Here is a 26,064-nt window from a genome sequence, read left to right on the forward strand (position 1 = left end):
GGGCCTAATTCACGTTTTGCTCGATCGATTTAGCTTTCCCCCGGTAATTACGTGAAACGTGAATTGGATGATCTCGAAAATTCAGGTTGTTTCGGTACGTTGGGCCTAATTCACGTTTTGCTCGATCAAGTTTTGGTAAATTGAGTTTTTTTCCCACGGAAATTAAGTGAAACGTGAATTGGATGTTCTCGAAAATTCGGGTTGTTTCGGTACGTTGGGCCTAATTCACGTTTTGCTCCATCAATATTTGGTAAATTGAGTTTTTTCCCCACGGTAATTAAATGAAACGTGAATTGGAAGATCTCGAAAATTTAGGTTGTTTCGGTAAGTTGGGCCTAATTCACGTTTTGCTCGATCAAGATTCGGTAAATTGAGTTTGTTTCTCCGGTATTTAAGTGAAACGCGGAATTGGATGATCTCGAAAATTCAGGTTTTCGGTACGTTGGGCCTAATTCACGTTTTGCTCGATCAAGATTTGGTAAATTGAGTTTTTTTCCACGGTAATTAAGTGAAACGTGAATTGGATGATCTCAGAAACTCAGGTTGTTTTGGTACATTGGGCCTAATTCACGTTTTGCTCGATAAAGATTTGGTAAATTGAGTTTTTTTGCCACGGTAATTAAGTGAAATGTGAATTGGATGATCTCGTAAATTCAAATTGTTTCGATACATTGGGCCTAATTCACGTTTTGCTCGACAGAGAATTTGTAGTTTCATAGCTTTTCCTCCGGTATTTAAGTGAAACGTGAATTTGATGATCTCGTAAATTCATGTTGTTTCGGTACACTGGGCCTAATTCACGTTTTGCTCGATCGATATTGAGTAGATTTAGTTTTTTACCCTGGTAGTTAAGTGAGACGTGAATTTGATAATCTCGTCAATTCAAGATGTTTAGGTACATTGGGCCTAATTTACGTTTTGCTCGATCGAGATTTGGTGAATTTAGTTCCCCCGGGATTTAAGTGAACCGTGAATTGGATGATCTCGTAAATTCAAGTTCGGTACATTGGGCCTAATTCACGTATTGCTCGATCAAGATTTGGTGAATTTAGCTTCCCCCCCCCCCATTTGGCCCATTCACGTTTTGTTGGAAACCCGTTATCAGTAAAACCTCGTTCGCGAGTTGCTCTAGTCAGCTGTACTCTGTAGATAGCCAGCTGTAAAATGTAGTAATTGACAGATCTCTTGAATAATTTCATGAAGGTTATCAATTTGAATGGGGTTCACATTTTTTCTATGGTCCATGCAGGTAGATACCAGTATCCCCACTGCTCGTAATTAATGGCTAAATTTGGTAAATAAGCGAAACGTCCGAGAATTGCTTGACCCCCTCACTGAGAAATTCCGCTGTTATAAAAACTACATATATTTTTATTGGTGTTTGTATTTGTATTTTTTTAAATATGGTTAAGATCAAGGGATGGTAAATCGAAATGTAAGATGCTACATATTGCGAATAGGGCCGAATGGTGTGAAAACTGTGTTTTCTGATACGGAGACTATAAAACATTTTGGAAGAAGTGATTCCATAATGACTGTATAAGACGTCAGTTTGACATGTTGTGTTTAGTTTGTGTTAAAATATTGTTTTTCGTTTTGTGCAGCGGCATGCAGCCTGTATACCAGGCTTAAATGTCTCTGTACTTTACAACATTCTGAGTCCTGATATACTACTTTGTAAGTCCGATCCGTTGAGGTTGGCATTGTTTACGAATAAACAATAATATAAATGGCATCTCAATGGGTACGTCGAGTTATACTTATAGGCATAGAGTTGAAACCTGCCTCTAGTAGAGCGCCAAATAATCTTGGCGAAAACGTGAAAAACTGACGTACGTGGTCTAAGATGTTTTATTGGTTTTGATAAGCGGTTAATCGATCGATTGCTTATAATTAACAGTTACGTTAAAATTGTATTTGTATACATGGCCGTTATTATATCAGATTTAACACGCTTGCAATTATTGATCGTAAGTCATGTGATGTATTTTTTAAGTCACGTGCCTTCATTTTTCTCATGTGAAAAACATTTAGTGGACTATGCATGTGAACAACTGAACATGCTAGTGACTGCAAGTCAGATTAGAAAAGACGGGTTGTGCAATTAGTACAATTTGTTTTACAATATATTTTTAATCGTGGTTCAGCATCAGTCAATACCATTGACGGTTAAAACAGGAATACAAATTATTACGAACTGCGAACGCGTCAGAACGCTATTTGTAACTTAGATGTTTCACTGAAGTCTGAAGATGTGATTTTTTGTGTTGTGTACAAATATAGGGTCATGGTTGTTATTATTCATGTACTCTAAGTATGTAAACAGCGCCCCCAGTTCCGCTTACATTAATATTGTGACAGCATAAATCGACTGTGATCGAATCACAAAATTACAAACGAGGTTCCATTAGGTTCCATTAGGTTCCGGCAGACTGTAAAGTGATTTCTGATACATAATTGAAATATTTTGCTCGTCCAACTCGTTCAGTTTGGAATTTTAATGTGTGATTGATTGAACAATCCGTAGTTATTGAGTCAATACAATTGTGTAAGTCATGTGACTTGGTCGCACGCACGCTTTTCTCCCATGCTTTTTTGTAGTCCTTGTATATTACACTTATTTTTTTCCTCATCTTCAATGATTGTAAGACTTGTCACTTAGAATCTGCAAGGGAGAACCTTGCTTTCTCTTGAAAATATGCTTTTGACTCGCCTATTGTGTATGTCGGCTGAATTCTCTTCACCACGTAATTCGTGAAGCTACGATCTCTGTATTTCTTTTTTCCATAACTAGTTTTCCCCATAAAGAATTCAATTGACTTTTTTTGCGTCATAGTATTGTGAGCAAACAACGCAAAGTGACACAAAGTGTGCCAGCTTCCATTGAACCCAATGGGCCAAACTTTGTCATCGTTGTCGATATTTGGTACGCGCGTGTTTTGCACTGCAAAATGACATAAAGTAATGCTATACCAGCGGCATAATTTGGTGTGGACGTTTTACCAAATGGACAAAGGACACATCAGATGATGCACAACATATGTCGCCTACGCAAGTTTTGAGTAAGCTTATTAAGTATTGTGTAAATGTATTACGGTAGTAAATACAAAATTAACGAGGTTTGGCCCTTATTAAGTGTCGATTAGTTTGGCCTATACATTAACATTTGTTTGGCCTATGGTAACATTACTTTTGCCTACGTTAACATTAGCTTGGCCTACGATAACATTTGTTTGGCCTACGATAACATTAGTTTGGCCTACGATAACATTAGTTTGGCCTACGATAACATTAGTTTGGCCTACGACAATATTAGTTTGGCCTAACATAGCTTTAGAACTAAAGTGGGTAAGTTTGTGAGGCCATGGCTAAGGACAAATTTACAGCCAATTGTGCGAGGAGTGGCATGATGTACCTAACAAAGCCTAGCCGCGTGCAAGGCCGAGTCTTTTCTATGTTCTCTAACATCCGACTGCAGCTGAGATGTGAAGCTGTGGAGGAAGCTAAAGGTGTACTGGAGACGGAAGGCACGTCGCGACTGATGTAACAAGGAACCGGAAGTGGGGAGGATGATGGGAGACCGATGACCTTAGCTGCTTGCTGTACTTCCCACAATTCGTGCCTGAGGTAAAATTTAAGAAACCAACGGACAGTTTCAATAGACCTTTATCATGCTGCCACCATTTTTGTGATGTTCCCTGTATCCCATAACAGTACTGAATGATGCTGTGTGTTGTGCAAAAAGGAACCAGACTATTTTCCTTCCAGCCTCGCTTTGGTTACGTTGATTTGAATGGAAAAAAATCAAGATGGCCGCATTATGATAAAAACGGTCTATTAGTGATGCAAACAGAAAGTGGATACGATCATGGTTGAAAAAAAAAAACCCAAAACGATGAACGGTGATTTTATTTGAGATGTTATTTTGACAGATATTTTCCAATTTTTTGATAGGTTACTGAGGACCAGACGACCTGGTGGCGGCTTCACAACCGGGGATTCAACTTTCAAGCCTGGTTCAGCCTTTTGATGGTCACACACAGGTAAATACCTTAAAATAAATCATAAAACTTGCCAGAATAACATCGCCCGATAACCTCAAGTAGCACGATTTCATGGGCGGAGTCAGGACTCAGCCAGGAGGGGGATGTAGATTTTTTTTAAAACACGGCGAATCAATACAGACGTACATCGTGATCAGGCCAAAAAAATAGTTCTGCTTCCGATTACATGGCATTCGAAAAATACGGTAGGTAGGTAAGGCATTTTTTTTATTGGCCAATTTTTTGGTGTACGATCATAATGGAGGCGACTGCTTGTATTCAAGGGTAGAAGGTATAAAGTGATGGTTTTGGGTGTTTTCCCCCTAATTTTCCAGTAACAAAATTAGGGTAGGGGCTGTCAGAATATGGTAGGTAGGGAAACCGGAAGCAGAAGTATTATTTGTTTTGGCCTCATCAAGTGCATTCTAAAAACCCCACTATTTTTGCAGACTACAGTGGGGTCAATCAGATGGGGCGGCTTCAACTAAGCCTATAGATTCGCCACGGTTTGCCCGTTGGGCATTACACGTACCGAGATCCAAAGCTATTCCTGTCCGGTTAAACCTTGGCTTCCCGTAATGCCCAGCAAGCCTTTGTCTTCAGGTGTTTTATAACTGGTTGCTTGCCTTGTATTTTTCATCTCTGCAACAACATTAAACGCGTACCGATGTTTTGATTTTTCCATTGTTTTTCTACAGACTCTTCTAAGCTTGCCACATTTCAACAGATGAAGAGGCGACGCACACCCCCAACCCTTCAACGGTTTTTGCGGTAGTGACAATCGCGTTTATAGATGATCATTCAAATCTCATTTCGTGCTTACTACCCCGTTCAACGTAGCCAAAAATGCATTAAGCTCAGTTAACCAACGATACAACCAACCAGTAAAAATCTGTACCCTTATCCAAATGAAACAAGTAAAATATGCTACAATGGTGTTGTTTGTATTTTGTAACATGTTTACATCATATTTTTCTAAAATGAAGTAAACTATGTTTGTACTTTAATTTAAGATTCGAATCTGGGACTCAATTTTCAGTTCATAACTTGTATCAGTGTATACTGTCATGAGTATTTTTAAACGTAGTGGTGGCGGTAGGATAGGGACATTACAGCTGATCGTTTTGTGTGGTATTAGCCACGCCCCTTTTGTAGTTGGCCACACCCCGCATGAACACATCATAAGATTTGCATATATTTTACAGGGGTGAGATTTGTGAGCATTTTATTTTAGAAAATCCCTTTTGAATCTGACATTTCTGAGAATTTACCATAAAGGTGTCATTAACTAAAATGTTTATAGAGAACAAAAGAAGTGTATTTGAAAAGGAATGATTGGGCAAAAACATCGTGCTACCTATTGTCTGAGGGCCTGATTGGCCTTCCCCAGTTTTTAGCTTATTTTTCGTTTTTCTCCAACCTATGAGTCCTAATTTTAGTACTATATTGTCCATAACTCTTTTGCCAGAAGCATAAACTCTTGCTAAAAACGAAGAAAATTGTGCTCATGCATTTTGAAAAAATTGTGCCACAAACGGCTCAAATTTGATTGTAAAAAACTACTCCAGACAACACCATGTTTCTCTCTAATATCTTCATTGGGTTTTTGTTATTTTGTTGTGTGTGCACTTTTCTTTATTCTCGAGCACGGGTTTTGTTGTGTTGTTTTGTGCTTTTATTTGAAGTTCAGTGTTCAAATAATTTGACTAACATAACGCAAGGGAGAAACATGGTTTGTAGCGAGTATAATAATCACAAAAAGTGAGCACAATGATAACATTCAGTGGCAAAAAATCAGATTCACGTTCTTGAAGCCTTAACTCCCTACTGTCTTTTACTAAGTGATGGACCAAGTCAGCCAAAATCCATCAATCACACTGCTTCCAATGCATGCTTTGCTTTAGGCCTCCAAACCCAAATCCATCATACTCCATCAATATTTGGTCACACCAGGCCTGCAGGACCAAGTCCCCCAAAATGCAACAAAATGGGGGGGATGGATTTTGATGGAGTGGGGAGTTTAGGATAAAGGTGATCAGTTTTTTAAAGGCCCGCCACAGTCATTGAATCTGGCAACAAATAAGTTATCTCTTATTTTCAAAGAGTGAAAACTCACACTATTTGAGAGTCAATTTTACTCCCACTGACTAAGACTACGGACCAGACTTCTTAGAGTGAAATATCATTCAGTCTAGTAAATAGTGTTCACACGAGCTTCCACTAGGGTGGTTCTATTTTTGTACCTCGTAAAATGAAAGTGGTTTTAACTCTAAATCGTCTGGTCCGTATAGTTTCGTTCTTTGGAATGTTGAGATTTAAAGATGATTATTGTCTTTGATGGATAGTTATTTCCAATTAATTTTGATTTCTGTGAACAAGAGATAAAATATCATATTTCAAGCACTTGATTAAAATGTCTAGCAAAGAGAAAAAGTTTTGGCGTTCTTTATTTTGTCTGTTTGCCTTTTATTAAGCCTTTCCGGATTCCACCAGAAATAAAGGGTCTATTTGGAGACAAAACAAATTGCAAATCTTCAAATTCCTGCCAGTTATGAATTCTAAATCTTTTATATAGTGCAAAATCTCCTGAAATTGATTTCCTATACCGAACAGGCATTTATATGTAAAACAATTAAGAAAATTGCACTGCAAAAACTGCAGTGTTAAATTTACACCATTGGTATCTATATAGGACCATCTGGTGTTAAATTTTACTGGTGTTGTCCTATATAGATACCGAATGGTGTTAAATTAACACTACAGTTTTTTTTTGCAGTGTGCTGTGTTAATTTCAAGCCACCATGTTGCGTGATTTGATTTTAATTTGTCTCAAAGAACAGACCTTTAATTTCTAGTAAATAAGGGGGTTTTCCCGGGGGAAACACATGACAATTATAGAGGTTATGCGTATGCGTTATGCATTGCCTGGATGAGCATGAATAAACTTTCTGCGCATTCATTGTTACCAAATTAAAATAACAAAAAATGACCTCTAAGATGGCTGCTACGCGTAACCTCTATTGCTTTTATTTTTGGGAACGAGAAAGACCGGGTGAATGGGCAAGAACGTGACTCGTGCATCCAGGTTTGGGGTCGAGGACAAGGGTGAGAAATTTACATTGTTGCTGTGTGGTCCATGTTTTGCTTTGATTATTGCGCACACACTCAAACATTGCCTGGGTTAATCTTACCCAAGAAAGGGTGAAAACTGCAACCATACCCCAAAAATGGGTTCTTCTATAACCAATCATGTTTGGGCTAGAATTTCTGTTAAATTCAACCAAAACTTGTAGTCTGCATGGCCTTGGCATTCGGAGAACAGCCGTATGAGTTGCCATGATTAACTCTCTTTTTCCTCGATTTCGTTCGTATTTTTTTGTCCAAACCCTTTTTAGTTTTTTTCTCGAGTTGCCGTTGATTGTAACGTCCCTTGGATGGCGAATAGCGGTAGTTATTGTCCAATGTAACCATGATATACGTTTTCAATAGCGCCCTCATGGGAAGATGGGGGGCCCAGGCCCAGGCCCCCCCCCCCCCCCGACTGGATGTCACAAGCTACACTGCTTCCAGCTCCCATAAATCATTCGTAGCAAGAGTGATAATGTAAGTAGCGGGTGCCAGTCGAGTCATCGTTTGGCTAGAGCGCGGCGAGTAGGGCCGTGTCCGGTGTCACGGTCTCACTTCTCCGGCGTGCTAGCTTCTCCAAATTGGAAATTTCGCTTCAACACGCATGCACAAAATTGCGCAGTAGTGTTCACTTTCGACAACTTTATGTGTGTGCTGAGTTCTCTGGGGTTGCACTGGTGCACGTAAGAAGTTAGGATGTTTGTATGTATACGTCACAGGGTACCATCGAATCCAGACCTAGGCATGGTGGGGTGCGCAATTAACTCACAACAACCTAATAACCAAAAAGACTTGAAGGATGCACACTTATTTTAAGCCGTGGTTGAACGTGGTTGCAAATTGGACATGTATTTGATGGACCACAACCGAGCAAGGAACACGCTTCTTAATTTTTCCTCAATGCACACGCAATGACGATGGGAAAACAACTTCAGAATGCTTGCAATATGACTTGACCCACAGGAAGTGTTACATAACGCATTCTTGGGTGTCCCTCACTGTCTGTATGGACCGGTAGACTTTACAACAACTTGCAACAACACAGCCCAAGGAAAACTTAGCAAAACGGACACATGAGCATGAATAGTGCTCATGTAACGTGCACTGTAACGTGCTCAATTATCCGCGAAATCCACCCGGAGAAGCTGGCACGCCGGAGAAGCGAGACCGTGACAGCGGTATGCAAATGGGCTGCACCCTGAAAGTGGCTGGGTGTACAAACAGGCAGGTTTAGGGAAAATTCTCGTCATAGGCAATTCTAACAAAGGAACCGACTGCAGACCAGAATTTGGAGAAATTCACAAGAGATATTTGGACTTAAAACACCAAAGATGAAGACGCCTGGTTCTATGCTGCTGTTCGCCTGTACGCTGTTTGCCGTCGCCGGTATTGGTAGGTGGAACAATTTTATAATTTTTTGGGGAGTTCTACGGTGCATTTCTGGGGAGAAGTTCAGTTCTAAATCCACCATGATGGTTCACATGGAAATGTGAGTTCATGGCGACAATTTACAATTCAGTAATAAAATTGACAATTGACAACCACAAATTTTGGTTGAATTTAACAGAAATTCTAACCCAAACAATTGGTCAAAGAACAACCCAATTTTGGGTAGTTTTTCACCCTTTTTGGGGTAAAATTAACGCAGGCAATTTCTCAGTATGTACATGTTTCGACACATTGATTTCACAGATCAATATGTATTGGAAACAGCCAGCTTCACGCGCTGTGTTATGTACAATACTTAAATGCGTTTCTTATGCACCGCACGCGATGTATTATTCCGTACATGCTCGCTACTATAGATAGAATTATGCTGGAGGGCCCTATATATGCAATAGTATAATGTTTAAAACTACCACATCGATGGAGTCACTGCTGTAGTGTCATGGATACTACACTGCAGTGATGTAGTGCCTTGATGCTGGGCCTTGGCCTTAAGGCTCTCTTAAGGCTGGATTTTAGCGCCTTGGCCTCAAGGCTTGAGGGCAAAAGCCTTGGCCTTGGCCTTGAGGGTTCAGGGCCTTGCAATTTTGAGTCAAGGCTCTTCAAGGCCCATAGATTTTTGCATTTTCCAGATAAATCCGTTCGAAATTTTGCTGTTACCATTTTAATTGTATTACCATGGAGGAGGGAAGCACCCTTTAGATTTGTGTGTTGGGCACACGTCCACTTTTGTAGCATCACATTTTGTTACCATTGTAGTAGATTTGCTGCAAAAATATTCCGTACACTTGTGGGGCTAATGAGATGATCATGGGATGATTAATTGCATATAAATATGGAATAGATCTGATTGGTTGTATAATTCTCCCTGATAAGTGCTAAAGATTTGCATGTATCTGCTTTAGATAATGCTGATATTTCTGACCATGTTGGGCCAGCAATTAAAAATTTCCCAAATCAGTTTCTTGGATCCCCCTTTTGTTACACTTGGGAGAATTGTGTGTCAATATAAAAGTAAATCAATATTTTGTTTAGTTAAACCATATTGAAGACCTGGACTTATACTTTAATAGATACAGTGCAGTCATAAAACGGTGTAGGCCTATTCGAGCATGTTGATTGCAATTAAAGAAATGTTGTTCTCCGTAACGAGCAATTCGTGATGATAAGGGCGGATCCAGGGGGGCCAAAAGGGGCCATGCCCCCCCCCCAAAAAAACCCCACCCCGAATTTTTTTTAATGTGACGTCGTAATAAAGGCAGGCAATGAGTACACCACCATCTTTTCCTCAAAAAACATCGGTTAAAGTGCCTTAAATCGCACCACAGAGCATCTCGAATCCAAAATTTTTTCGGGGCCCTTAAGCGGCGGGGCCCCGAAGCCCAAGCCGTAATTTTTTGACCCACTTTTTTGGGGGGACCAAGTCTGGTAGCTGTTCCTTTTTTTTAAATCCAGGATCATGTGCCGCTCTCGACTGTTACGATTGCTCTTTTCCCGCCAGTAATTGTGGGGATCCGTTCGACCCGGCCGGCGTGACGCCAATGGCATGTCCTAGCGGTAATGTCTGTACGGTAAGTTGGATTTGACACGTTGTTGCTTTTGATTCTAAGGACCCCCAAGCATTTCATGTATTAACAGTACTAAATCCTCCAACTGCAATGTGATTTCCACACACCCTACCGAGTAAGGCCTGGTTAATATCCGACAAAATGGTTTTGGATAAAGTGCTGTTCAGGTGTAAACTCCGGCTAACCGTCTTTTATTTAGTTGATTTTATATAGCCTCTTCAACTTCTCTCCCGAAGATCATGTACGTATACATTTTAAGGCCTTAAGGACATTGTAGTACGGAGCTCTGGAAGTGTCATCCGACCTGTTCAGGTACTGACTTATTTTATCGCAGGAGGATGACATATTACAGGCAAGATGACGACATCTTGAGATAATTTATTAGGATACGACGACATCCTTGAAACAGAATGACAACATCCTGAGATAATTTAATAGGAAATAACGACATCCTGAAAGTAGAATGACGAATCCTGAGATAATTTATTAGGGTATAACGACATCCTGAAAATAGGATGACGACATCCTGAGATAATTTATCACGGGGTGCATTGAAGCCATCTTGAAAACGCACAGGTCCTGTCGCTGTACGTGGTATTTATTGATGAGAGGTCATGATGTCTTGCTGCCTGTTGTGGGTAAGTATCGCTTATGTTTTTTGGGTTTTTTTTGCTTCAAACTTCGCTTAATGTTGTGGGTAAGTATCGCTTATGTTTTTTGTTTGTTTTTTACTTCAAACGTCGCTTAATTCCACTAAATTATATAGTATTTGATGCCTCAGGATGTCGTCATCCTTCTTTCAGGATGTCGTCATCCCTTAATAAATTATCTGAGGATGTCGCCATCCAATAATAAGTTATATGAAGATATCGTCATCCTACTTTCAGGATGTCGTCATCCCTTAATAAATTATCTTGGGATGTTGCCACCTCGCCTGTAATATGTCGTCATCCGGAGATAAAATAAGTCAGTATCTGAACAAGTCGGATGGCACTTCCAGAGCTCCGTATCATAGCGAACAGCAATGCCCAACATAATGCAACTGTTGAAAATCAACATCAACACCCCACCACAGTCTTCTCATGTAAAATTATTCCACCCTTCGTGAATGCAATTTTCTCAGTTGAAATTCATGTCTTAATTCGATAACAAATATCTACTCCAACCCCTTAGGCTCAAAATTCAAGTTCTGGTGGCACTGAGGTGTTTTCTAGAGGTTGCACCGAGGCTGATTCTTGCACAACCGGCTGCGTCACCTCCGAGGGGGTAACCTCATGCAGTTACTGCTGTAACGAGGATCGGTGTAACAGCAGATCTATTGCGGACGCAGTTGCAGATATCCTCCACTGCTACTATTGTACATACAAATCGGCAAGCAACTTCAGTTCCCCAGCGTGTAACGATCCGTTCAACCCGAACGGCGACGGGGTAGTGCAATATCCATGCGCCGATGGACAGTGCGGGGTAAGTTTGTTAAATAGACCACACAGTGTAAATTTATTTGTGTATAATACGGGTATAATACGTGTTATCGAATCAATATTATAAAAGCATGAAGTGTGATCATTCTTTTTGCATAGTTTAGCTTAATCCTAAAGGAGCCTGGTTATTTTGACCATCTCACAGCCGGGGCGGATTGCGCCCAACCCCCGGCTGTGCCATTTTAGAGTTGAGGAGTATCTTGCACCATTATTTTTTCCTCCTGTTAGGTTTTAACGACCAACCACACGGGGCAAAGTACCCTCAGCAGGCTCTGCATCTCCGACAGCACTTCCCCCAGGGGATGCACCCCTGGGTGCGACGCCCTGGGTATCACCTGTCAAACCTGCTGCTCTGAAAACCTGTGCAACGTGGGACTCGCTGCCACGCCCTCAACAACGAAACCCAGTGCAGCGACCCCAACGGTCGGCGGTGGAAAGGCCTCCCTCGCCGCCATATCGCTGGTTTCTGCGGGTCTGCTCGTGGTGTTGCGTTAGATGTTCAAACCTTGGGTGTCTTCATCTGTAGGTCTACACAGAATTCACTAATCAGACCTATTTTAAGTGTTCTAAGTAGGAATAGGTTTTTCTTTTAAATTGTTTTAGGCTTAGATTTGCTTTATAACTGCGAGTAGGTCTTCAGTTGCATGTAATACTGTCTTTATCTGCAACATTTGATTAACCTCTCGTAATGCCAAACAAGTCTTTGTCTTTAAGTGTTTTATAACTGGTTGCTTGCCTTGGTATCTCTCATCACTGCAACAATAAGTAACTGTGTACCGATGTTTTGACTTTCCCCTTGTTTTTCTACAGACTCTTCTAAGCTTGCCACATTTCAACACATGAAGAGGCGACGCACCCCCCCCCCCTTACTGTTTTTTTTAGCGGCAGTGACAAATCGCGTTTATAGAAGATCATTCAAAATTTCGTACTTAATTATTTCCCCTTCAACGTAGCCAATACATTCAGCTTAGATAACCAACGATACAACCAACCAGTATAAATCTGTACCCTTTTCCAAAATGAAACAAGTAAAATATGCTACATTGGTGTTGTTTGTATTTTGTAACATGCTTACATTATATTTGTCTAAAATGAAGTAAACTATGTATGTACTTTAATTTAAGATTCGAATCTGGGACTCAATTTTCAGTTCATAATTTTGATAGATATCCATAGACTTACTCTTAGATAACAAATGATTCGCTGCGTGTATACTGTCATGAGTATTTTTAAACGTAGTGGTGGCGGTAGGATAGGGACATTACAGCTGATCATTTTGTGTGGTATTAGCCACGCCCTTTTTGTAGTTGGCCACACCCCCGCATGAACACATCATAAGATTTGCAAATATTTTACAGGGGTGAGATTTGTTACCATTTTATTTAGAAAATCCCTTTTGAATTACAGCTGATCATTTTGTGTGGTATTAGCCACGCCCCTTTTGTAGTTGGCCACACTCCCGCATAAACACATCATAAGATTTGCATATATTTTACAGGGGTGAGATTTATTACCATTTTATTTAAAAAATCCCTTTTGAATTACAGCTGATCATTTTGTGTGGTATTAGCCACGCCTTTTTTGTTCTTGGCCACACTCCCGCATAAACACATCATAAGATTTGAAAATATTTTACAGGGGTGAGATTTGTTAGCTTTCTATTTATAAAATCCCTTTTGAATCTGACATTACTGAGAATTTACCATATAGGTGTCATTAACTAAAATGTTTACAGAGAACAAAAGAAATGTATTTGAAAAGGAATGCTTGGGCAAAAACATCGTGCTACCTATTATCTGATGGCCTGATTGGCACTCCCAGATCCTCAAGTGTATTTAGCTTATTTGTCGTTTTCCTTCAACCTATCAGTCCTGATTTCAGCACTATTATCCAGAACTCTTGCCAGAAGTATAAACTCTTGCTAAAAACGAAGAAAATTCTGCTCATTCATTTTGAAAACATTGTGCCACAAACGTCTCAAATTTGATTGTAAAAAACTACTCCAGACAACACCGTGTTTCTCTCTAATATCTTCATTGGGTTTTTGTTATTTTGTTGTGTGTGCACTTTTCTTTATTCTCGAGCACGGGTTTTGTTGTGTTGTTTTGTGCTTTTATTTGAAGTTCAGTGTTCAAATAATTTGACTAACATAACGCAATGGAGAAACATGGTTTGTAGCGAGTATAATTATCACAAAAAGTGAGCACAATGATAACATTCAGTGGTAAAAAATCAGATTCACGTTCTTGAAGCCTTAACTCCCTACTGTCTTTTACTAAGTGATGGACCAAGTCAGCCAAAATCCATCAATCACACTGCTTCCAATGCATGCTTTGCTTTAGGCCTCCAGGCCCGAGTCCATCATACCCCATCAATATTTAGTCAAAGCAGGCCTGCAGGACCAAGTCCCCCAAAATGCAACAAAATGGGGGGATGGATTTTGATGGAGTGGGGAGTTTAGGATAAGGATGATCAGTTTTTTAAAGGCCTGTCACAGTCATTGAATCTGGCAACAAATAAGTTTTCTCTTTATACTTTCAAAGAGTGAAAACTCACACTATTTGAGAGTCAATTTTACTCCCACTGACTAAGACTACGGACCAGACGTCTTAGAGTGAAATATCATTCAGTCTAGTAAATAGTGTTCACACGAGCTTCCACTAGGGTGGTTCTATTTTTGTACCTCGTAAAATTAAAGTGGTTTTAACTCTAAATCGTCTGGTCCGTATAGTTTCGTTCTTTGGAATGTTGAGATTTAAAGATGATTATTGTCTTTTAAGGATAGTTATTTGCAATTAATTTTGATTTCTGTGAACAAGAGATAAACTATCATATTTTAAGCACTTGATTAAAATGTCTAGCAAAGAGAAAAAGTTTTGGCGTTCTTTATTTTGTCTGTTTGCCTTTTATTAAGCCTTTCCGGATTCCACCAGAAATAAAGGGTCTATTTGGAGACAAACATAGCAAATCTTCAAATTGCTGCCAGTTATGAATTCCAGATCTATTTTATTGTGCAAAATCTCCTGAAATTGAAATCCTACCGAACAGGCATTTATATATAATAAAATTAAGAAAACTGCACTGCAAAAACTGCATTGTTAAATTTACACCATTGGTATCTATATAGGACAATCTGGTGTTATATTTTACTGGTGTTGTCCTATATAGATACCAAATGGTGTTAAATTAACACTACAGTTTTTTGCAGTGTGCTGTGTTAATTTCAAGCCACCATGTTGCGTGATTTGATTTTAATTTGTCTCAAAGAACAGACCTTTAATTTCTAGTAAATAAGGGGGTTTTGCTAGGGGAAAACACATGACAATTATAGAGGTTATGCGTTAAGGCGGAATTTGAGGGCAAATTTTTGCATTGCCTGGATGAGCATGAATAAACTTTCTGTGCATTCATTGTTACTAAATTAAAATACCAAAAAATGATCTCTAAGATGGCCGCTACGCGTAACCTCTATTGCTTTTATTTTTGGGAACGAGAAAAACCGGGTGAATGGGCAAGACCGTGACTCGTGCATCCAGGTTTGGGGTCGAGGACAAGGGTGAGAAATTTACATTGTTGCTGTGTGGTCCATGTTTTGCTTTGATTATTGCGCACACACTCAAACATTGCCTGGGTTAATCTTACCCAAGAAAGGGTGAAAACTGCAACTACACCCAAAAATGGGTTCTTCTATGAGACAAAAAAACAAGTCTCCGGTTTCTGATATGGAGGTTGCCCAAAAAGTGGTGCGGCGACGCGGCATTTTTTTTTACCTGTTTTTTTTTGCTTCAAATGTCGGCTGATGACTGCAAATGGTGTCCGACTAAACTTAGTGCAAATATGTGGGAGTCCAGAGAGGCCACATAAAGCTTATTCTCGATCATAACCCCATATTAAAACACGTTAAAATTGTGCAGCAGCAGGATTCCAGTCAAACCAGTGAGTTTGGCGGTTTTGAGACATCATCTTTCATTGAAAAAAACCACCTTTTTCATTTTGCCGACGCGCATGGCTACGGCGACGCGCGCATACCAGAAACCGGAGACTTTTTTTTTTGGCCTAGCTAATTGTTTCGGCTAGAATTTCTGTTAAATTCAATCAAAACTTGTAGTCTGTATGGTGTTGGCCTTGGCATTCGGAGAACTGCCGTATGAGTTACCATGATACACTCTCTTTTTCCTCGATTTCGTGCGTATTTTTTTGTCCAAACCCTATTTAGTTTTTTTCACGAGTTGCCGTTGATTATAACGTCCCATTGGAAGGCGAATAGTGGTAGTTATTGTCCAATATAGCTATGATATACGTATTCAACAGCGCCCTCATGGGAAGATGTGGGGCCCAGGCCCATTCCCCGCCCCCTTGACTGGATGTCACAGGCTACACTGCTTCCAGCTCCCTTAATCATTCGTAGCAAGAGTGATAATGTAAGTAGCGGGTACCAGTCGAGTCATCGTTTGGCTAGAGCGCGGCGAGTAGGGCCGTGTCCGGAAGTTGTGGCTGCGGCTGCAAAGAACACGTGTGCCTATGGAAGCCACTGGCTTGTGGCTGCAGCAACTTACCATAGACGTGTGTGTGTAACTCCCAGCCGCAGCCAGTTGATTCGGACACGGCCTAGCCTTCGATTGATGCGTGCGCAAGGACACCTTTTGTTACCTTTCTGCGCCGGTATGCAAATGAGCTGCACCCTGAAAGTGGTTTGGTGTACAAACAGGCAGATTTGGGGAAAATTCTCGTCATAGGCAATTCTTACACAAAGGAGCAACTGCAGACCAGAATTTGGAGAAATTCACACGAGATATTTGGACATAAGATATCAAAGATGAAGACGCCTGGTTCTATGCTGCTGTTCGCCTGTATGCTGTTTGTCGCCGGTATTGGTAGGTAGAACAATTTTATAATTTTTTGGGGGAGTTCTTCGTTGCATTTCTGGGGAGAAGTTCAGTTCTAAATCCACCGTGATGGTTCACATGGAGATTTTCCAAGTTCATGGCGACAATTGACAATTCAGTAATAAAATTGACAATTGACAACCACAAGTTTTGGTTGAATTTAACAGAAATTCTAACCCAAACAATTGGTCATAGAACAACCCAATTTGGGTAGTTTTTCACCCTTTTGGGGGTAAAATTAACGCAGGCAATTTCTCAGTGTGTACATGTTTCGACACATTGATTTCCCAGATCAATATGTATTGGAAACAGCCAGCTTCAGGCGCTGTGTTATGTACCGCACGCGTGTTATGCACCGCACGCGATGTATTTTTCCATACCACATGCTCGCTACTATCGATAGAATTATGCTGGAGGGCCCTATAGTTTAATGTTTAAAACTACCACATCGATCGAGTCACTGCTGTAGTGTCACGGATACTACATGGGATTACAAATCCGATAGTGTGAGTTCGATTCCCATGGGATGTTTTTTTAAATTTCTTCTTCTGTACTTTTTTTCTCTTAAAAAGGTTTGTTAGTCATTTGGAACATTTTTCTTTTTACAATACATGTATGTGGTTTGGATTATTTTTTTTTCAAGGGAAAATAAAGTCCTTGACTTGCAACTCAAAGTACTTCGAAATACGCCCATAACGGATGTATTTGTACGGAAAAAAAATATCGCGCACCGCACAGACTTCATCGCTTGCTCAGGAGAGGACCGTCGTCGTCAAATAATTGTTGAAAAAAAATGAGAGATTTGTGGTATTTTGCCTGAGTCCCAAGTCACGTAGGTCGAGTCCTAGTCTAAGTCTGAGTCCACGGGGTCGAGTCCGAGTCCGACTCCGAGTCCGAGTCATTTGTCATCGTGACTCGAGTCCGAGTCTGAGTCATGGAAAATGGGACTCGAGTCGGACTCGAGTCCGAGTCATTTGTCGTCGTGACTCGAGTCCGAGTCCGAGTCAAGGAAAATGGGACTCGAGTCGAGTCGAGTCCGAGTCATGAGTCGTACCAAGTCTGGTAGCTGTTTCTTTTTTTTTACATCAAGGATCATGTGCCGCTCTCGACTGTTACAATTGCTCTTTTCCCGCCAGTAATTGACGACCGTCGTCGTCAAATAATTTTTGAAAAAAAATAAGAGATTTGTGGTATTTTGCCTGAGTCCCAAGTCACGAAGGTCGAGTCCTAGTCTAAGTCTGAGTCCACGGGGTCGAGTCCGAGTCCGACTCCGAGTCCGAGTCATTTGTCATCGTGAATCGAGTCCGAGTCCGAGTCAAGGAAAATGGGTCTCGAGTCGAGTCGAGTCGAATCCGAGTCATTTGTCGTCGTGACTCGAGTCCGAGTCCGAGACAAGGAAACTGGGACTCGAGTCGAGTCGAGTCTGAGTTATGAGTCATACCAGTCTTCAAGGTAGCTGTTCCTTTTTCTTTTACTTCCAGGATCATGTGTCGCTCTTGACTGCTACACTTGCTCTTTTCCCGACGGTAATTGTGGGGATCCGTTCAACCCGGCCGGCGCGACGACAATGACATGTCCTAGCGGTAATGTCTGTACGGTAAGTTGGATTTGACACGTTGTTGCTTTTGATTCTAAGGACCCCCAAGAATTTCATGTAACAGTACTAAATCCTCCAACTGCAATGTGATTTCCACACACGTACCCTACCGAGTAAGGCCGGGTTAATATCTGACAAAATGGTTTTGGATAAAGTACTGTAAAGTACTTTTTAGATGTAAACTCCGGCTAACCGTCTTTTATTTAGTTGATTTTATATAGCCTCTTGAACTTCTCTCCCGAAGATCATGTACGTTTACTGTAAAAAATTAACTGTAAAAATTACAGTAATTTACTGGCAGCTGAGTTGCCAGCCGTTTACTGTAAAGTTTACAGTAAATATTATCGTACTGTATTTAAATAACATGGTAAATTACTGTATTTTTTTACAACAAGAGCAGTGCTACTGTAAAATGATCACGATAAAGTACTGTATAATTTGTACAGTAGTGGTGATCATACTGTTAAGTAATTAATAGTAATTCTATTTGAACATGTGGTATTATTTGGCAAAAGTGACTATGCGTGTCAGGCATATGAACCTCCGCTACCTAATGAATCAGCTGGGTTTGTTCTCTTTGAAATGACAGTTGTGGAGGACATCATACATGTACCGTACGTCAGATTGCTGCTAATATATATTATATCCGGTTGAGGAGGAAGCACAAACTACCGGTCCTCATGTTGCATTTGTGGCCGGCAATAGTACACAGGGGTTATAACCCCATGCGTACGGGAAGCGGTCATGGCCAGGGCCGCTAATCCTCATTGGAATGCAGTTTGCCAGCTGTGGTATGCCATGGCACACGACTAGTGGGTAGTTCCACAGCTGCTGCTTTTGTGCAGTCCCGCTACCACACAAAGGCTGTGCAGTCATGCGGGCCACTTGCTCTATGTGTGGAGGAATGTCCCCATTACACCCCGTCCTTAAAAGGTTAACTAAGAAACTACATCTTGTTCTTTTTTTTAGAACAATTGTACAGATGTTAAGAAAAGGTTTACATATTCCACAAAATTGTGTATACAGAACATTATTGCCTTTGGTGACCTTAGTACTGACAAGGCCATTTAAGTGTTACAACAATTTTCTGTGATAATATTTATGCTATTTTTATTAATTCAATGAGTAAATATACTAGCACATTTTCTAGATAGTTGTGGGTTTATCCGTGGATGGTTTTCATTTGGCGTGTCACATCTGAAGGCTTATTACTTTGGAGATCACACAGAAATAGTAATTACACATTTGAATATATTTTTTCAAGGTAAAATCAGGCGTAGGTAATAGATCTTGTATCTTTAAGTGACTCAATTTGGTAAACTAGGGATTCACATGGAGTAAAACTTTTTGAACCCTTGATACTCTCATCAAAGTTTATCTATAGCATTCATTCTCTAGATCTTTCAACAATATAATCACGTCCACTCGTAATAGATTACAACATTGCGAACAAAATATTGCAACATGGCAATTGATCATTTCTCTCTTCCTGTGAACGTCCTGACCTGTGCGTTTGATTTTTCCTCTTCTTGTGCATTTGGTGCCGGATTCCAGACTGATTCTTATGAAGCATCTGTAAGGCAAACATACATGTAATTTTGTTATAAGGTTACCAGTGTTGAAAGGTGCAATTGAATTATTTGGGTGAACCTTTTGTTGCATACCTTGGGAAATATGACAAGAACCGAACTTCACTGTTTATGTAATCTCTTTGACTTGACTAGGCTTCCTTATCAGGGACCCCCTCCCCCCCCCCCCGAGGGACCAAGGGATTGGCTGAAAATGCCAAAACCCAGAATAGACGGTCATGTACAACCATTTCCAGTCAGAGTGTGATGTGACCTATTTTGTTCAACTAATAAGAGTAGTTTCAGTAGTACATGGGAGGGGGGCCACTCAAGACAGGGCTCTACGATTTTCGGGGTGGCATTTCGAATATTGTTTCTTAAGTGGGGATTGGACGGAATACGCCCCCTTTACTCTGGAGTACATGTACTTCATACATCAGGAAATAGACAACAATGAGAAAATGGTCTGATTTGAAGAGGAACAGCATTCGATATAGGTCACACATATATAATTACCTCTGTACGAATTCTAACGTAGTGGCAGGTCCGGCTTGGCACTCCAAATTGAGAACATGCATGGCAGGACAGGTAGGCTAGACCTGTAATGAGATCTGCAGAGACACTATAATGACTCTGCCTTCAGTAGAAAACATCCACTTGTGTGCCGTCAAAATGGAAGTCACTGGGAAAGGATACATTAAACAAATCAATAATTCATTGGGTCTTGAGGTATTTTAAATTTCCGGACAACTCATCAAGAGATGGAGGAAAATTTGTACTCGTTTCTTTAACAAAGCCCCGAACACCCCCTGTGTAGACGATATAAAAATGCATACTCGGTCGTATATATGTATCGGTATCTGGATCTGGATTAAACAACATCAGTTGGTCTGGAAATTATTTTAAAAACATCTTGAACGCAAAAGGTCCTAGAATGCGTGGAAATGAAGCGGAAATACGAATTTCACTTCAACCGCATGGCACAACTTCAACTTAAACTTGAAAATGTCAGGTCTTCAAACGAAATTGGACGACAGCAAGGAGATAATTAATTCGCTTCGAATCGGCCACTATCAAGATGACTGTGAAGCCATTGCGAAGGGGACGAAGAAAACTTGATGAAGCAAAAACATTTCGATAGCATATAATTAAAAGAAAATAAACAAATAAGACTCACCTGTGAAAGGGGGTCCACCATTCCTACGTATATATGCAGAAGAACCAGATGATCTTTACAAGAAACTGAATATTGTAGCTCAATTTATAATGATGGAATGAAGCAGCATAGGTAGCAGCCCTGCTTGGTGCTGACTCGTTTGGGAATGGTGATGTGGCAAGGGGAGAACTGACCAATACATGTACAAGTAGCCACCCTAGTCTGCCAAAGTATAACGGTCACAACGTGACACTCTCAGGGGAAAACCAGGCCACAGCCAGCACGACCACAGCAAGGTCGTAAATGGGTTCAGGAAAACTTCTGCTGGGGCAGTCAGCTTACTCCACAGACTACAAGCCAACAACAGAATACATGTGTAAACGAAATTATCACCCTTACAAATCATACAGGGCCTATACTAGACTTTATACGAATACAATCCAATAAAATAAGAAATAAAAGGAAGCAACAGAAAAAAATAAACTAAACTAAGTAGGAAACATTTGAAGTGATTCGATAAAAAAATGTCATAGGCCTGTATTATTATAGTATATTTATTCGTAACCCTCAAAAACAAATTACAAGATTGAGCAAACATTAATCTTGCACGGATTATATACCTACCAACATGTATAGATTTAGGGAACAGAATTACCAACACTTCAAATGTGCAAAAAAAAACAAGATAGCGGCTGTCGGTTTCGCCTTAATTCTTTTCACGCGCAAGACGATAATTGGCAGCCTAAAATAATTTTGGGTTTGTTGATAAGTGACTAAGTTTACAGTATAATACTGTCAAAATCTTACTGTCAAAATCTTTAACAGTAAATAACTGTGAAAATTACGGTATAATTGTAATTTTTACAGTATTTTACAGCTAAAACAACGGCTCCCAACAATGCACGGTACTTTACAGTAAATTACTGCGAAACAAATATACAGCATACTACTGTAGGAAATTACAGTAAGATACTGTCCAAATTACAGCCATTTTTTACAGTGTAAATTTTAAGGCCTTGAGGACATGATAGCGAACAGCAATGCCCAACATAATGCAACTGTTGAAAATCAACATCAACACCCCACCACTAGTCTTCTCATGTAAAATTATTCCACCCTTCGTAAATGCAATTTTCTTTGAAATTCCTGTCTTAATTCGATTACAAATCTCCACCCCAACCCCTTAATAGGCTCAAAAGATAAGTTCTGGTGGGACTGAGCTGTTTTCTAGAAGTTGCACCGAGCCCATGGGTTGCACACCCGGCTGCATTGCCACCCCTCAGGGTACCATATGCAGTTACTGCTGTAACGAGGATCGGTGTAATGGCAGGTCTATTGCGGACGCAGTTGCAGACATCCTCCACTGCTACTTTTGTGCATACAGTTCGGATCCCTCTGCCAGCAACATCAGCTCTTCAGCGTGCAACGATCCGTTCGACCCGAACGGCGACAGGGTAGTGCAACTGCCATGTACCGATGGACAGTGCGGGGTAAGTTTGTTAAATATACCACCTCAGTTTAAATTTATTTGTGTATAATACGGGCAGCGTAAGTGTTATCATATCAATATTATAAAAGCATGAAGTGTGATCATTTTTTTTTTTTACATAGTTCGGCTTAACCCTAAAGGATCCTGGTTATTTTGACCATCTCACAGCCGGGGGCGGGGCGGATTGCGCCACACCCCCGGCTGTGCCATTTTAGAGTTGAGTATCTTGCACCATTATTTTTTCCTCCTGTTAGGTTTTAACGACCAACCACATGGGGCAAAGTACCCTCAGCAGGCTCTGCATCTCCAACAGCACTTCCCCCGGGGGGTGCACCCCTGGGTGCGACGCCCAGAATATCACCTGTCAAACCTGCTGCTCTGAAAACCTGTGCAACGGGGGACTTGGTGTGGGCATGCCGACGACGCCCAGCGCGGCGCCCCCAACGACCGCCGGTGGAAAGGCCTCCCTCGCCGCCATTTTGCTGGTTTCTGCGGGTCTGCTCGTGGCTTTGCGTTAGATGTTCACACCTTGGGTGTCTTCATCTGTAGGTCAAAACAGAATTCACTAGCCAGACCTATTTTAAGTGTTCTAAGTAGGAATAGGTTTTTCTTTTAAATTGTTTTAGGCTTAGATTTGCTTTATAATTGCGAGTAGGTCTTCAGTTGCATGTAATACTGTCTTTATCTGCAAAATTTGATTTAGTTCAAATTTATTTTTGATTGATCACTTGGTCCATTCTATTTTGTTTAATCTATGGGTAACACATTGTAATGGATATCAGTTAGCAAGGCTGCCAAAAGCTAAACGTTGTTTGACTGCTTCACTATTGAAAAAGGCTGATGACTCGGAACCAAATTAAGACAAGATTTGTGTTCAGCATTATTGACTAAAAATAGTTAAGCAAAGCGACTTTATTACCAATGCCTGCAGTTTTGCTAACACTTAAAGTCCTGATAGGCCATCAGCCTGGGGGGTTTGGTCAGTGTCAAATCAGGGCATAAATGATTATAGTGCGCATGCGCAAGGAATACCGCCCCTGGAGTGGTAACAAGCATTTTGATGGACATTTTGAAAAAAAAAGGTGATAACACCTAAAAAGCTGCCCCTGCTGCAATGCTATCACATATTTTCCAACTCTGGAGGTGTACACCTTGCCAACAATCGCTTTGACGATTATTCCCCTCATTTGATACCGGTTGCCAAAATTTTGGACGGAGGCTGATGGCCTATGAAAATTCAAAAAAAAAAAAAAGAAAGAAAAAGGATTCGTACACCGCAGAGAGTAAGGCCAAAAAAAAGTCTCCGGTTTCTGGTATGCGCGCGCGTCGCCGTAGCCATGCGCGTCGGCAAAATGAAAAAAGTTATTTTTTTCAATGAAAGATAATGTCTCAAAACCGCCAAACTCACTGGTTTGACTGGAATCCTGCTGCTGCACAATTTTAACGTGTTTTTAGATTGGGTTATGGTCGATAATAAGCTTTATGTGGCCTCTCTGGACTCCCATAATTTGCACTAAGTTTAGTCGGGCACCATTTGCAGTCATCAGCCGACATTTGAAGCAAAAAAATCAGGTAAAAAAAAAAAAAAAGCCGCGTCGCCGCACCACTTTTTGGGCAAGCTCCATACCAGATACCGGAGACTTTTTTTTTGGCCTAATGGTTAATTTAATAAATATATTTTTGCTCCGGCTATGGGAACAAATACAGTTTAAAAGCTTATTTTAATTAGCTGGTTTTCTCGGCCAATAACAGCCCCAACCCCAAAAGAAAACACCTTCATTGTCATCAACACGCATTCACATTCGTGCAGAATTTTTCGATTTTGTTCAGACTGGGTTGTTATTCAATTATCGCATTACATTTCGTCCTTTTATATGTATAAAATTTAGCTGACATCCCTACCTAGTTCATTTTATTGAAAAACAGTGCACTTGTTATATTTACCCCCCCCCCCCCCACACACACACACATTATTATCCATGCTTTTTCCAGACAACTGTTTAGTTCAGGGTTTTTTGGTTGAATTAATGGTGAACCAAAAGTGAAATGGTGAACCAAGCAAGAAATAGACCATTTTCATGTTGCGGCCATTAGGATTTTTCCCAATGAAATCCACGCAACCAAAGCGAGGCTAGAAGGGAAAATAGTCTAGTTCCTTTTTGCATAAAAAACATAATCATTCAGTACTGTTATTGGATACAGGGAACATGACTGAAATGGTGGCAGTATGATAAAGGTATATAAGAGTAACTGTGTTGTGCAACGTACACCGGCCAGGAAATGGCTTTTGTAAACTTCTGGAAGGATTTTAGTATAATGGAATTGTATGGAGCCGGATCCTCCTTAATGGGCCTACAAAATAATGTTTTGCAGCCCAAGGCTATAAATAAAACGTCATTTTCGTGTGATTTCGTAATTCATCAAACTGAGGCTTTTGTCCTCGTTCTTTTTGTTAAAGGTTTGGTATGAGCAGCCAGCCTTGAGAATGGCACGGCAGCCTTTTGTTTATTCTGTCGTCTGGAAGGAGAGGAGACCCCCGATAAATGACAGTTTCCCACAGATTCGCTGTAGTAACCCTTTGTGCTGTTAACAATCTGCAAACATTTTCAGCGTATTTCAAAGCGGTACAGGCTCAAGAGTCGAGCGCGTGATTTCATGCGCCATGGGTACGAGTTGCCGTCACGTTTGACTAGTTGTGTGTGCCATACATTGTGCTGCGTGCTCGTTGATATAGAATGCATGATATGATATAGATTGAGTGCATACAGCAGCCTTTTTTGATTTTTTTTTTGGTTATGTTAATTTATTACTACTGACTGCACAAGAAGTGTAGTTTCCACGTATCCACTTTGACACCAAAAACACACCTCAAGAGATAGCCAGCGCAGTGCCAGCGATCTATGTATAGTCAACAGTGATGTTGACTTTCCAGAGACTGCCATGCACAAGTTGTGTTTTTAATACATTGTGCTTTTATACACTCTAAAAACTGAAGTGTTGAATTCAACACTTACATGTGTTCGGTCAGTGCGACACTTTGAAAGTGTTAAATCCAGCATTTTAAATGTTAAAGCCAACACTTACAATGTTAATTCAACATTTTAAATGTTGAAAAGTGTTGATTCAACATTTTTCAACTTTAACACTTTGAAAGTGTTGAATCAACATAATCAACATTTAAAATGTTAAAATAACATTTTAAGTGTTGGATTCAACATTTAAAATGCTGGATTTTAACACTTTCAAATTGTTGCACTGACCTTACACATGTAAGTGTTGAATTCAACTCTTCCGTTTTTAGAGTGTACCCCTCTCACTTAGTTTGTGCGTTTTCGCCAATTATCTCGGCTAATGTCAGTGATCGTCAAAATGGCAGCGCCGCGGACACCAATTTTCACCTGAAAACATTCTGTTCATTTTGCTAGATTAGGCCTAAGTGAATAACATGCCATCGGATGAAATTAAATGAGGTTACGTTTCTTCTATTCACCATATTTAACATTCGAAATTTCCAAGAAAATGTCGTTTTAGATTGTTGTTTGCTTTCCATTTCCCTGCAATCGTCGGCAAAAAGGGCCAACTTAAAATGAGTTTTTTTTCCCAAAAGCTCTCCCGCTACACGTAGGCATGAACATAGTGAAGGTTTGATATAAATTAAGTGCATTCAGCAACCATTATTGAGGTGTCTTTTTTTAGGTTAATTT

The 26,064-nt window shown here is 40.4% G+C and overlaps 2 protein-coding genes and 2 long non-coding RNA genes across 5 annotated transcripts; 3 read left to right on the forward strand and 1 right to left on the reverse strand.

Moving 5' to 3' along the window:
- Window positions 1-2,444: 2,444 nt before the first annotated feature.
- Window positions 2,445-6,477, forward strand: LOC119725596. Its single transcript, XR_005270715.1, has 3 exons — window positions 2,445-3,627; window positions 3,955-4,043; window positions 4,742-6,477. It is a non-coding gene; the product is annotated as an uncharacterized LOC119725596 (long non-coding RNA).
- Window positions 6,478-7,768: 1,291 nt separating this feature from the next.
- On the forward strand, window positions 7,769-13,992 carry LOC119725598. Of its 2 annotated transcripts, XM_038197064.1 has the most exons (5): window positions 7,769-8,561; window positions 10,071-10,186; window positions 11,357-11,647; window positions 11,893-12,186; window positions 12,475-13,992. In XM_038197064.1, exons 1-4 carry the CDS (start codon window positions 8,501-8,503, stop codon window positions 12,157-12,159), a joined length of 735 nt encoding a protein of 244 aa, XP_038052992.1. In that variant the 5' UTR covers window positions 7,769-8,500; the 3' UTR covers window positions 12,160-12,186; window positions 12,475-13,992. The 2 variants fall into 2 exon arrangements, with proteins under 2 accessions (XP_038052992.1, XP_038052991.1); XM_038197063.1 differs by having other exon boundaries at window positions 11,893-13,992.
- A 2,249-nt stretch (window positions 13,993-16,241) lies between these two features.
- On the forward strand, window positions 16,242-23,390 carry LOC119725599. The gene is made up of 4 exons (XM_038197065.1): window positions 16,242-16,538; window positions 18,032-18,147; window positions 22,062-22,361; window positions 22,615-23,390. The coding sequence occupies exons 1-4, from the start codon at window positions 16,481-16,483 to the stop codon at window positions 22,876-22,878; spliced, it is 738 nt and encodes a 245-aa protein (XP_038052993.1). The 5' UTR covers window positions 16,242-16,480; the 3' UTR covers window positions 22,879-23,390.
- Window positions 19,326-21,070, reverse strand: LOC119725600. The gene is made up of 3 exons (XR_005270716.1): window positions 20,893-21,070; window positions 20,232-20,397; window positions 19,326-19,720 (listed from the first exon to the last, which is right to left on the reverse strand). It is a non-coding gene; the product is annotated as an uncharacterized LOC119725600 (long non-coding RNA).
- Window positions 23,391-26,064: the final 2,674 nt, after the last annotated feature.

The sequence above is a fragment of the Patiria miniata genome, unplaced genomic scaffold (assembly GCF_015706575.1).
Source record: "Patiria miniata isolate m_02_andy unplaced genomic scaffold, ASM1570657v1 HiC_scaffold_19, whole genome shotgun sequence".
Classification (NCBI taxonomy): domain Eukaryota; kingdom Metazoa; phylum Echinodermata; class Asteroidea; order Valvatida; family Asterinidae; genus Patiria; species Patiria miniata.

Bases quoted from the DNA above. Each gene is read 5' to 3' on its own strand.
- LOC119725599 (XM_038197065.1), top strand. From the start codon at position 16,481: ATGAAGACGCCTGGTTCTATGCTGCTGTTCGCCTGTATGCTGTTTGTC. The intron at 16,539-18,031 runs GTAGGTAGAACA...TTTTACTTCCAG, and splicing joins GCTGTTTGTCGCCGGTATTG to GATCATGTGTCGCTCTTGAC. The intron at 22,362-22,614 runs GTAAGTTTGTTA...TCCTCCTGTTAG, and splicing joins GTACCGATGGACAGTGCGGG to GTTTTAACGACCAACCACAT.
- LOC119725598 (XM_038197063.1), top strand. From the start codon at position 8,501: ATGAAGACGCCTGGTTCTATGCTGCTGTTCGCCTGTACGCTGTTTGCC. The intron at 8,562-10,070 runs GTAGGTGGAACA...TTTTAAATCCAG, and splicing joins GTTTGCCGTCGCCGGTATTG to GATCATGTGCCGCTCTCGAC. The intron at 11,648-11,892 runs GTAAGTTTGTTA...TCCTCCTGTTAG, and splicing joins GCGCCGATGGACAGTGCGGG to GTTTTAACGACCAACCACAC.